Here is a 14,035-nt window from a genome sequence, read left to right on the forward strand (position 1 = left end):
AGGTGGCAGAGGTAAATTCATTAAAATAAACATGTACCTTTTATATGGATTTTATTGTGTATAGTGCTACTCAACAAATCAAGGGTGCTAAAGAAGTCAAGGAAAATGAATTTGTGTCTTCCCATTTAACTTTTTTAAATTCTGTGATATTGTTACCTGTCAGCAGAGGTCAGTATAATCCCATAATACTGTAGTTTCAAAATTTAGAAGGCCCTGGAGAAAATAGTACAAACCTTCTGTATAGAATTATAGGGTCATCATTTTAGAGCTGGAAGGACCCCCTCATTTTGTAGGACACTAATACCCATAGAGGTTAAGTTATTTTTCTAAGGTCTCACAAATAGCAAATAAGAAAAGCAGGATGGCTAACTTGTCTTGCCATGTCATCTAAATCAGTCATTTAAACCTCAAAGTCAAAAGAAACTCTTAAGATAATTTAAATATAGCTTGTCATCTGACACATCTCGAGCATCCTAGACAGATAATGATCTTCAGGCCTCTGTTTGAACACTTCTGATGTATAAAATACACTATCTGGTATTACAATCCATTCTATCATTAGAAAGTTCCAGTTCTTAAGAAAGTTTTCTCTTATTTGAAACCAAAATTGACTCCCTAACTTCTCTCCTCTAAATCATCAAAGAAGGAACACAACTCTCTTTTCAATGTATCAATCCCACTAAGCTTGGAGACAGCTAATTTTTGAATGCTAAATGTCCTTATGTACTCAATTATTCTTTAATGACTTATTTTCCAAGTCCTTTACTTTCCTGACCATTATCTTCTAAATAAGCTCTGCTTTTTCTCATCTATTTTTAATTATACTGCTCCAAATTGAACCTCTGATTGCTATGAGAATATTATTTTCAATAACCTGGCTGCCATTCAGTCAGTCACAAACAGTTATTAAGATTTATTCTTGCCAGGCATTGTGCTAGGTGCTAGAAATAAAAGTTAAAAATAAAATGACCTTTAATCTCAAGGAGAAAATTTAAGTTCGGATCAAGCTCAGATACTTACTAGCTTTGTAATCCATGGCAAATCACTTAAACCTGTTTGCCTCAGTTTTCTCATCTATAAAATGAGGTAGAGAAGGAAATGGCCAATTTCTCCAGTATCTTTACCAAGAAGACCCCAAATGGAGTCACAAAGAGTCAGATATGACTGAAATGACTGAACAATGACAAAAGATCATAGTGGCTAAAGCTAAGAGAAAATATATTCCAGGCTTGCAGCACAGCCTATGCAAAGCCACAAGAGCTGGGAAATGGAATATTGTCTATGAGGAAAAGCTAAAAGGTAATTTTTTTCTGGACTATGGAGTTTTTAAAGGAGTGTGTAATACCTTGGAAAGATAGACTGGAACTGGATTACACAGAATTTTTAGTGCCCAACAGCTAATAGAAAGTCAGCAGAGTTTTGAGCAGAAGATGCCCTGTAGCATCTGTATGAAGAATCCTTTAGAGAAGAATGAGAGCTAAGGCAGGAAACATAGTCAGTATAGTACTGAGTGCCCTCTGGATGCCAGAAAAATTCAAGAGCAAGAGGCAGAATCAGCATGGCAGAATAATGGGAAGAGGTAAAGTTAGTTGCCCCCCAAACTTCTACAGATTGACCTATAAAGTGCACAGAGAGAATCCCATGGGGCAAGCACAAGGAAAAGTCACAGTGAATCATTTTCCCAGACTACATCAGTAGATAGAGAGATAAAGAGGTCCACAGACACTGGGATAAGACCTGGCTGCAGAGCACTCCAACATGTGAGAAAAGACCATTTCAAAGCAAAAATATGTCCCTTGGTATATGCTCCCAGGCAAGGGCACCAGAAATAGGTGCCAACTAAAAGCCTTTTCAGCCACTTTTCACTTCTTGGTCATATATCACAGATAGCCTGAGGAGAGAATGTATGCCCTCAGCAATGTACTAAAAAGGAGTAAGCCAGGGTGTAGCAGTATGGCTCTGACCCCTAGGAGCAGAGCAGGATCTAAGTTCTACTTTCTAGCTCAGGAGGATGTCTACAAAAGAATAACCAGGACAGAAATCACAGACCTAACTTTCAATTCTTGCACCAAACCAACAAAGTTTCCCATCTTGCTGATGATGTCGTGTACTAGTCTACTGTTGTTCAAACCCAAATTTAAGTCAGGAACTTAGAGAGTTCAGACCAGACTTTGCCTTGAATCACACCTCTTGGGAGAAATGAAAGCTTTAAGGTCTTCAGCCTGAGTAGTCCCTGAGATCCTGAAATGATTCAGTACCCAACACTCCAAGAAAGCAGTAACAGGACTATCTCAGACTTTCCCTTCCAGAAGTAGATAAAGCCCAGCCCTAACATCAAATCCAGAATCAGGAAGAAGGCTAGAAGAATGAGCAATAAAAAACCTGTCCCATCATAAAAGAATATTATGGTGACAGGTGTTCATTGTGACCTAATCTAAATTAATTTTGGTCACCAGGGAATATCCCAAATAAAATACCCAAGTCATCTGGAAAATTTATGGTGATTTTAATTAATATAGAGGAAAGGAATTAAGGAGAAAGGAGAGGAAAAGGGTGTAGAATTTCTCCCGCCTGGCCAGGAGAAGTTCAAAGTCCTCCACCACGAGGTCTCTGAAGATTAGTGGCTTTCTAAGAGGGTGGTGTTTGGAAGGTAAAGGAGAAAGAATAGCCTAAACTCCGATAGAGCTCTGTAAAGATGTCTCACCTGAACTAGGCTACTCAGCTTCTCCCAGTATAGTATCAAGGAAAACTCACCACCAAACCGGACAATAGCTGCCGCCACGCCAAGATGCCGAAATGCTCAGCATGCTGCCAGCCGGAGACCTTTCCGCCAACCAAGAGCCCAGAGAGAGGAAGTGATGCGAAATATATAGACAGTTTTACATCACTTTCCTGCGTCTCACATGTACTAATGGTAGCTTAAGCTTGACTTAGGACAGCCCAGGGGTCTATCAGTTGTTTCTGATTTGTCATTTGCTAGCACACGTCTGTCATAGGCCATCCTCCAAAATACTTAATCCTTAAGTATGGGTGTAGACAATCCTGATTTTGTTAGACTAAGTTGGGTGGAGTAATCTAAAGTTCACAAGACACAAAGACAGAAAAATAGAATAAAGCCTCAAAAGAAAAATGAAGAAATGTAAATCCCGTTCTCTTAATCAATTGTTTGCTTCTGAAATCTTTATCTTTCAAAGCACCTCATTCTCATCTGTAGCATTTATGGCATACAGAAGTGATTAAAAATTTCCCCTTTAGAATAATAAAGTGGAGGAATTCCATGGGGACTGGAACAACCTCCAGGAAGTGATGCAGAGCGAAAGGAGCAGAACCAGGAAAACAATGTACACAGAGACTGATACACTGTGGTACAATCGAATGTAATGGACTCCTCCATTGGTGGTAACGCATTGATCCTGAAAACCCAGAGGGTTATAGGAGAAAAAACACTATCCACATTCAGAGGAAAAACTGTGGGAGTAAAAACACTAAAGAAAAACAACTGCTTAATGACTTGGGTTGAAGGGGATATGATTGGGGATATAGACTCTAAATGAACATCTTAGTGCAAATACCAACAGCATGGAAATGGATTCTGATCAAGAATACATGCGATACCCAGTGGAACTGCGCGCCGGCTATGGGAGTGGAGGAAGGAATAGAAAATGATTTTTGTAACCAACTAATAATGTTTGAAATTGACCAAATTAAAAAAAATTCTAATGATAAAAAAATAATAAAACAAATAAAAAAAAAAAGAAAAATGAAGCTTGGGTATAAACTTAACCAGAATTCCTGAAAGAGATAAAGCAAGAATTCTGTTGAGTTGTTTTTGTTTTTCTGTTTTTTTTTAGTGTTAAAAATGTTTTCATGAATGAAATGAGAACACTAAAGGGGGAGGGGGGTTGGAAAAGAATGCTAATCATGGAAGAAAAGAATTCAAAAGGGAATTAACCGCTTGACATAAGAGATCCAAAACATCGTCCAAATAACAAAATCCCTGAAAACTAGAATGGATCAAATAAGAATCCAATGCCTCCATGAGACAATAAGAAATAGTAAAACAAAATGATGAAAATACTGGAGGAAAAAGATAAGAAAATATAAGGTATTTCATAACAAAAACAACTAACTTAGAAAATAAAATAAAGAGGGAAAAACTGAAGAATCAATGGACTACCTGAACACCATGATGAAAATAAGAGCTAGATATCATTTTTCAAGAAATCTTAAAAGAAAATAGATCTTTTAGAAAAACTCAATTCTTTATTCAAAACTTTCATCGTGCCTACTATGTGCTAGGCACTGGGAATAAAAAAAAGAGGCAAAAGACAGTCAGCTAACTGAGGAAAGAAAAAATATAAATAATCCACAAGTCCTACCTCCTGAAAGAAAACCCAAAATGAAAACACCTAGGAACATTAATAGCCAAAGCCCAGAACTTTCAGGTCAAAGAAAAAACTGCAAATAGTCAGTAGGAAAGAGTTCAAGTACCAAGGATCCACAGTCAGGATCCACACAATTTAGAAGCCACCATTAGAAAGCAGAAAACTTGGAATACAATATTCCAGAAGGCAAAGAATATGGGTTTACATCCAAGCATAATTTAAAACTTGGCAAAACCTATAGGAGGAGGGAGGGAAAGTGAATCTTTAATGAAATAGAAGACTTCCAAGAATCTTGATGAAAAGATCAGAGCTAAGTAAAAACACAGTAATAGAATTTCATCAAGGATAAATTGCTGGGGCCAGTTGGGTAGCTCAGTGGATTGAGAACAAGGCCTAGAGACGGGAGATCCTAGGTTCAAATCTGGCCTCAGATACTTCCCAGCTGTGTGACCCTGGGCAAGTCACTTGACCCCCATTGCCTAGCCCTTACCACTCTTCTGCCTTGGAGCCAATACACAGTATTGACTCCAAGATGGAAGGTAAGGGTTTATTAAAAAAAAAAAAAAAGGATAAATTGCTTATATTCAAATATGGGGAAATATCTGCATCCCCTCTGTACTATACTGAAGATATATCATAGGCTATAAAGGATGGAAAGAGAGTAAGATGTATACTTTGGAGATTAAGGATAGAAGGAAGGAAGATTAGGGAAAAATATCTCACAACTTGGGGTGCCCAAGTAGATCTACATACAAGGAAGAATGTGTAAGGGTTGTAATTGACATTTGACTCACTTTTATCTGAACTAGTGAAAAGAGGGAAGAATACACACAAACACAGGGGACATAAATACACATCCCTCAAAGATTGGAAAATATGATGGAAAGGGGAAAAGAGAGAAGGCAGAATTAGAGAGAGGAAATACAAAAATATTGATAATTCTTTTTGAGGTGACAAAGAAATCTGAAGAAGTACCTATCAGTTGGGGAATGATAGAAGAAGTCATGGTGTATAAACATGACTGAATAATAACTGATGCTTTAAGAAATTATGAAGGGGATGGTTTCAGAGAAACCTTGGAAGACTTGTATGACCTGATGCAGAGTTAATAGAACCAAAAGAATAATTTATCCAATGATAGCAATAATCTAAAGACAAACAACTTTGAAAGACTTAGGAATTCTGCTCAGTGTAATGACCAACAGCAATTCCAAAGGACTGATGATGAAACATGCCTTCCACCTCCTAACAGAGAGGATATAGTGCAGAATGAGACATTTTGTTTTGGAAATTGGTTTTGCTTGATTGTACATATATGTAACAAGAGTTGTCTTTCATTCTCAATTGTGGAAAGGTTGGAGTGGGGGGGTGGAATTTTACTGACTGGAAATATGTAATTTTATTTTATTTTATTTATTTTAATAACAAATTTCCACATAAGATTTCTGAAGTTACATGATTCATGTTTCCTCCCTTCTTCCCTCTCCCCTCCCAGAGCTGACAAGCAATTCAATCTGGGTTACGCATGTAATATCATGCAAAACATAGAAAATGTGTACTTTTTTTAAAAAGCAGCACTTTAAAATTAAAGTCAAGGACAAGAAGTGATAAGGAACAGAATTCCACTGGTAGACCTTTGAGAACAGATATGAGAAATGTTTTAGATGTAAATATTCTAATCTAGAGATGATATAGATTATGCTGTATAGCACAATGTTATAGATATTTTGATATAGAATCACCAAAAACTGGGCAACTAAATGGCTATGCTGAGTAAGAAAGTGAAAAGAGTTGAGAATGACTAGGTTGCAAACTTAGCTGACTATGTTGGTGTCCACTCTAAAAATAGAGAAGGAAGGGTGGGTTTGGAAAGAAAGATAATGAGGTTAGGTTATTATTGATCCCATGAGACGTCTTGTTTAAAATGCTCAATAGGCAGTTAGTGGTATGTAGATGGAACTCGGAAGAGACACTTGGTCTGGGTATATAGATATAGATATAATAATTGAGCTTGTAGGACTTAATGAGACAGGGTGTATAGAGAAGGGGAAAGCACAGATTCTTGTTTTTCAAATATCTGGATATAGATGTCTTAACTGCTATGTTTTAAATGGTATTGAACATCATTGATGTATTTATATGTTCAATAAGCTTTGTAATTTTTTTCTTTTCTTGTTCTCAGATTCAAGTCTCGTGATACTAAAGTATTGATAGACGACACAGATGATGAAGCTAACACATGAATCGAGTCTAAATCTACATCCTTTTTCCCCCCTATTCAACAACACCCCTTTCCTTGACCAACTCAACCTCTGGTACCTTTCCAGCTAAAAACAGGAGAAAACATTTAACACACTTTCCGAGCTCTTCTGGATCGGATCCTATGGACTCCAAACAAGCTCACTGTGTTTCTTTTCTTTTCTTCTGATTTAATTTTAATTTTCTACTTTTAAAATATTTACTTCATTTTGCCAATCAGAGGACATTTAAGGGAAAAAAAAACACAAGTTTATCTTAAGGATTGTTTACAATCACAAGGACATAGAAAACTTTCTGGATGAAGAACAGGCACAGCGAGGACCCAATAATGGGACAGTACCAAGGCTACTCAGCTTCTGCTTGGCCCGGTTTTGACTGGTTAAAACCGGACATTGGTTTTTAAATTTGTTTGAGAATTTTTTTTTCTTTCCTTCATATCCAGCGCAAAGGCACTGGCTGCACTTGCAGGGAAAGTGCACTTAAAGCAGTACCTTCATTCATGAAGCTACTTTTTAATTTGATGTAACTTTTCTTATTTTAGGGAAGTGGGGAGGGAACTGGGCAATAGGATGTATTTGTCTGATATAATTTTCTCATTATTTATGATACTTAACCATAATAGAACAATTTTGTGTCCTGTGCAATGAAGGTAATAACAGTAAAAGAAGATCAAGGAATCTATCCTTGGATGTGTTTCCTAAGGGTTCCATCCTGCAATGCCTCTTTCATGAAACAACTTGTACTAGTTTGACAATTTCTTTCCTTTTTTTAAAAATTTAAACCAAAGTTTCTGTTTCTGATTTTTTTTTTTAGTTGCTGCTGATTTGGAAATCTGAACATGTCTCATGACAGGTCATCCTCACATTTTCACACTTTTAAGTGAAAATTGTGAAAAAGATTCTGAGAATTAAAAAAAAAAAGATGGAATAAATCTACCCATACTCCATACTCACCTGCAGAAGTAGCCAGATTTTATATTATAATATAACTTTGAAGCTTAGCATAGAGTTTGGATTAGGAGACCAGGCTGTTTCAGACTCTATACCCTCATTAAACAGGGAGTTGTTTTTTTGTTGGTTTTTTTTTAATGATTTGACTTCCTTCCACCAGATTCTGAGCAAAGAGGAAACTTCCTGAGCACATTGAATAAATTAGCCTTTATCTTTCATATGACATTGGCCATATGAGGCCTTTGTAGCCATTCATCCCAGAGGTTATAAGAGATAGTTATTGGATCTCATGTTCTCCCATGAGGCTGGAATATGCTTTTCAATTTGTTAGTTCTGCTGTTTAATGAGGAAAGTTCCTTTATTCAGTCATGGTTCATAGACACTGCCTATATTAATTTTAATTAGTCTTTATTCTATTAACCATCAAAAGAAGTCCTAAAACCATGATTGATAGTTTACTCTTTTTTTTTGAAACATGGATTATTTGGAGGCAAGGGGCCAACTATCATTATCTACAAAAAAGTAACAAATTATACCAATGTAAAGAAAAATGTGCTTTCTACTATTCTAAGATCCAAATCAAGGTTTTTTTAGTGCCCATCTCTACCTTTGTTAGGTTTATTGGCAGAAGTCACACTGAGCATTTATAGTTGACTATTGACTGGCCTCTTCCTGGCTAGTCTTGCTGTATGTAGTCAACCTCGGTGACTATATTGAAGTAAAATACTCCTGTTGCTTTCAGCCTTAATTTTAGATTAAGGCACAAATTAATAGAGGCAGCTGTATCACTAATTCAGACTTGAAGAACATGGCTACTGTATCTGTGGTCTGGCCTCCTTGTTAATGCTTCTTCAGTGTATCCAAAATATCATATAGGTGGATCACATAAAGAAGCTCCTATTAATACTATTGTATCGAGGAGTATGTGGAAAATAGTTGTTTTTAAAAAGATCTCCCTTCTTCCTTTTCTGTTTAATATAATACAGATAGTCTTCCTTAAACTAGTTCCCACTCTAAATCTAGAAATTTTTTTTTATCATTACTTTACTTTGTGGCTTTTATTCCCTTTTTTGTGTTTTGCCAAATATTCCTCTTTGCCAGAAAAATGGGGGGGAAGCATTTTAATTACTGATTTCCTTTTATTTTCGTTTTTGAAATTAAGTCTTTATAATCAGTGGTAGCAATTTTGTGGCTCTTGGTAGATTATGGATTTTATTGTTCATACTTGAACTTAACAAACTATACTGTTTTATACTCTAGAACCATAGGAAAATACTACTGATCTGCCAAGAAACACCGGTTACTATAATTGTTATTAATATAAGTTGATAGATTGGTTATTTTCTATACAAATAGAATATATTACTATGTATACCCAGAATCAGCTTAAAACACAACTAACATCCATTCTCCTTCAGGAGTTTTATGAAATATAAAATCCTATAATTGGCCCACAGTGTATAGAGGAGTCTTCATGGTTTGTTTATCCCACTGCCAGTTTGACCTTTGTTCAAATATTAGAACCTTAGTTCCAATCAGGATTATTTCCCTTATATGCTAAAAATATTTGAATTTTAATTGTCAGGGACACATTGTCCAGTTGCCAGCATTTATTTTAGAATAAAAAGATTTTTAGCTACCATGTTAGATATGTAATGTTTATTTTAAAAAATGTTTATTTATTTTTGTGTTCCTATTAAATGCATAAAGGGAGCAAAGAGCTTTTTCTCATAATCTTGATCAAACAACATGAATTTAAATTTGTTTTCCTCTTTTAATAAGAAAAAGTGTGTAAACTGTACCATTCTTACAAATAGCATATACAACTTTACAGATAATCAGAATTTCTCAGATTTCGTGTTCCAGCTTGATTTGCCAAGCCCAAGCAATTCTACCCAGTGTTAGTACCCATTTTGTGATATTATCAGAGTTTTGAGCTCTCAATGAACTACTTATCTACTTAGGGAAATGCGTATTAGTTGGCCATTTAACCAAAAAATGAAAATATCTAAATGGATAAACAACCAAATCCCAGGTAAAATTCATATGATCATATGTTTAGATAATCTAATATTGTTCTTGCTTTAGAAAAATCAATTGTAATATCCCCCCAGATAAAGGAATTAAGATACTTTAATGTCAAGAACTCAAAATATTTTCATGTTTTGGTTATGTGGCATAAAAAAATTAAAAATACAGAATGAGGTTAGAAGGCTAAGAAAAATGATTTATTTTCTATGTGCAAAAAGTTTATTGTTAAAGCTCAAATGAGTGAGTTGTTCAATGGTTTCTTATCTTAAAATGATCAGAGGTAGAGCTGATATTAGTAAGATCCTCTGTGAGAATGTAGAGAAGTCATTCCATTCTTCGACCTGTCCTTTTGCTGTTTTCCCTTCCATCAATTTCATTTTAGCATTTTAGCATCCTGACACCAAATTTATATGATCAACAGATATAGCCTCTGAGAGGAGGAAGCCAGTAGCCTCAATAGTGCCCTCCTACAAGATCCCAATCCCAGGATTTGTGATGGTAGTACTTTTTCCTCCAGTCTGTTTAATCTCATTAATATAAAAAAGTTTTGAGATCACTTGCTACTTACTCCCTTCCCCACCCCCACCCCTATTTGACCATTTGAAATACAATCAGAACATCTGGATAAAGAAATATCTCAACCTCTTAATAGACAAAATAAAGTGAGGTAAGAACTATTATGACCATTTGTATGTACTTTAGTTGAAGAGAAAGGAAACACAGAAGAAATCATAAATCCATTGTGGGCAGTGAAAACGAAAAAAACAAAGCATATCAGACATTTAACCAACTTGGTATCGGAAGTAAGACAGCTGGGAACCTGCTTGTTTACAGCTTCTATTGTTAATTGGGACCCCCCTTCCCCAGTGGTCCATACGTTAATATTGGACAATTCCCTTTATTTTCCTGTTCTTTTCTCCACTATCTTCAATTGTTTAGATGAGTTCATTATACCCAAATGTAGTTTAGGAAAGAGTGACTAAATGAATTTCTCATTCCCACTAGCCTCTGCCAAAACAAGAAAACAAAGCAAAAACAGAAAATGGTACTATTGGCAGAATTGTTTTTTTTTCCTCCTGAAGACTTTATTCATAAGAAAAAGGTATTCAAATATTGAGCTACATTTTTCTTCCTACCAGGCCTGTGCTTTTACAGGACCTGATACATACATATTGATTGGATAAATTAATTCCAGAGGTAGTTAACATGAAGGCTTCAAAGCCTGAGACTACCTGGAAATTTCCTATTATGGTTATGCTGCATTTAGTAGAAATGAGTTCAGTTTATACAATATTGCTAATCTGAAAGAATTGAATTACTGCCACTCAACACATTTTTCAAATTTCATTATATCCTTGAATTTTAAAAATTTGGGTACCTTCCCATGTGAAAAAGTGAATCCTGTTTAAATTTGTGATTTGCTTTATGCCATTCTCACTATTCCTATTTCAAATTTTACATAAACCTAGTGTCACTATGAGATCTCTTATTCCACTAAAAATCAACAACTCTGAAATTTTTTTTAAGTTGGGAGAACAGAAAATCAGGTTCACTCATCTTTAAAAGATCAGCTTTTCTTATTTTCCCTTTGGGGGAAAGGGGATTATAAACTATTGCTATTGATTGCATGTGTGTGTGTTTAACAAAGTCAAAGAAAACTTGGAAGTACAAAAGCTTCAAAATCACTGAAAAATAGCCCTCTATCCAAGCAACCTCCTTACTAGTTGGTCTAGAAACTGCATTAGACTTGACTAATGTTAACCTCCCAACTTTATGCATTTTTTAAAACAAATTTCTGGGTAAAATCAGGTTATAGTGGTGATGGGTGTAGGATCTGGAGATAAAAATAGGGACTTGAGAAAATAAATTTAACTTGGGTGTTGTGACCCAATATTTAACCAGCACTATTCACCCTCTGCTAATAAAAATAAGAAAGAAAAAGCTATTCTTTGGCTTTGGAAGAGCTTGATGTGGATAATATCACCAGCCTTCCTTTCTTTGTTCTTACAAAAAAAAAAAAAAGACATTTGACCAGGAAGGTTATACCCACTGACTGGTTATCCTTCTTCAATGATTTGGTTGCATTCTAGTATGAAGGAAAACAACTATCTCTTTAAGTAACAGCCCTCCTGAATTTATTTGCTTTTGTAAGCATGAGGAACAAAATGAAGATTTGTCCTAAAATAAGAGGAATTATACCATTAACTTTAAGCTGAAGCTTTTTTCATTGTTGCTATTTTTTTAATCAATCTTGTTCGGCTTTGTGGTGCCATCTATTTAATGAGGACAATCAAATAATCTATTTTTTGCCTTGAATTCTCAGTGTGTCTGGTAATTGCATAGACAACTTGTATACATTCAGATCAGTTACTTGACTGTAACATAACTCATACAAACTTAGTTTTTCCTATTCTCTTTCCCCTGAACCACCACAAGTTTAATGAGAACTGCAGCACTACTAGAAAGGTAAAGACTTTTAAGGGCCAAGGATGATGCTATAATATCCCTTTCTCATTGTCCTTAGAGCCCAAAGTCTAACCTTCTTTCTTTGTGCCCAGTAGCAATACCAGCATGGTGGGAGTAAGGAGGAAGACTATAGGAATTCCCAGGAACACAACTAGATTGTGACACTATTATTCCTTTGAGTTTATAGAGTGAATTGTGAGCCCTTTAGTAAAGACAGCAAAACACCTCAGTTTTAAAAACATTATGTGATGATTAGCTTTCTTGCTCTTTTCTGATTCAGCACAGAGGTTTGTATCAACAGTATTTGAAGGGGTATGAGGTGAAAAAATGTATTTGTCTTTGAGACTTCCCCTCCACTATTACCTTTCTCTTCACCTTTCCTATGCTGTGTTGGTCTAAATGATAATTATTCTATGAAGCCCTAAACTGTAGTTGTCAAAAGTAACTATAAAATGTGATTAGTCCTCTGTGGGTGCTTCTTTCCCTCCTTTTCTTTCTCTTTCTCACTCTCTCTCCACTCTTGGTTAAGTGGAAAAGGTGAGGGCAAAGAATTGCCGCTTGGTTGGACTCATGCTGTAATTGTGACTGCGCTATTAGCTGTCTCCCTTTTCCTTCTCAAATGGATAGAATTCTGTTGAAGTATGGAGTACCCTTGAGAAGTAGGTTTAAAATGCACAATGTGGTACTGTTTCATAGTTTCTAGATGGTTGTATAAAGCAAAAAGTTAATGTGGTTATGTGTTTTTAAAAGAAAAGTGATTGGTTATAAAACTGTGGTTTTTTCCCCATTATTATAAGCTCTTTTTGTTTTCCAACATTTTTCAGACTCTTTTGTCACTGCTGAGTGGTGTCTTGCTTTTTCTCCGAGTTTCCTAATTTCTTAAATGTGGTTTTGCTTAAGTCTGATTCACATATGGGAATAGAGCAAACTGATAGATTTCAAAGGGGAAGGATTTTGAAGCCTTTTCTTAGTCTCTTCTATATAAAATCTATACATCTAAGAGTAAAACAATTGAAATTTTTTTCCTTCAAATCTTATGGATAGACTCCCATTCCCAGTCAACTTTGCTACCTCAAGGACCAAACCCTGTGTCTTCTAGGGCTAGGGCACCAGGGATAAATCCCATCCCCTCCTGACCAAGCACATGATTCTCTCTCTCCCAAGATCTCCAAGATCAAACTAGGGGGTAGCCCAAAGTGGACAGGTCCTCACCCCATTTGGCTCCATTTACACTTTACCTCTTCAAGTCAAAAAGTGTGAAGACTTTTATTTGCACTTACATCAATGGCACTACTGTCCCCCTCCCCAAAAGCAGGAGCCAACATCCACTCCTACAGGCCACCGAAACCCTGACTCACAGCTGATGCCAACACTGTAGTCATTGCATGGGTTATCACAGTGGTGATTGCAGATGGAAAGTAATTCAGTCCAAGGGAAGGAGAAAGAGGAATATTTCATCTTATGACTCCCAGTTTCCCAGAGAACTTCTTTGGACTCTTATGTGCAAGACCTGGAGACTGCATTAGTTAAAAGATTCATCTGAAGCCAACGATGGATGTCAGTAATGAGCAAGTCTGTGCTTTCTCCAAGTCAGAATCCAGGGACACTTCCAACCTGAATGTTCACAGCAAAGACCCTGGAGGCAAAGAGTAGTAGAAAAAGCAGATTCAGTTGCCCTTTGCTAGTCCTCTATCATGGTTCTTACTGTAGGTCAGATAGACAGGATAGTCCAGCCCAGTAGGCATGTGGACATTTAACCCAGTAGCCTCCTATACTCCTATTTGATGGAGGAAGAGTGATGGGAGTTGCCCAATCCTACTCCATACTCTGCCTCCTAGCTTCATTCTTATAACTCATAAAGAATCCTGATCACTGATCCCCAAAAGTTATTTAGCATCTTGATTAATAACTAGTGCCTCCAGCTTAAGGAAGGGGATGTTGCTG

The 14,035-nt window shown here is 36.2% G+C and overlaps 1 protein-coding gene across 1 annotated transcript in view; it reads left to right on the forward strand.

Moving 5' to 3' along the window:
* XPR1 (xenotropic and polytropic retrovirus receptor 1) overlaps positions 1–12,907 on the forward strand; it is a 274,881-nt gene extending 261,974 nt beyond the window's left edge. The window contains exon 15 of the mRNA XM_056815607.1: positions 6,568–12,907. Within this exon, the coding sequence (XP_056671585.1) occupies positions 6,568–6,628 (61 nt within the window). The 3' untranslated portion in view covers positions 6,629–12,907. The remainder of the gene's footprint in view (positions 1–6,567) is intronic.
* The last annotated feature ends 1,128 nt before the right edge of the window (positions 12,908–14,035 follow it).

The sequence above is a fragment of the Monodelphis domestica genome, chromosome 2 (genome assembly GCF_027887165.1).
Source record: "Monodelphis domestica isolate mMonDom1 chromosome 2, mMonDom1.pri, whole genome shotgun sequence".
Classification (NCBI taxonomy): Eukaryota; Metazoa; Chordata; class Mammalia; order Didelphimorphia; family Didelphidae; genus Monodelphis; species Monodelphis domestica.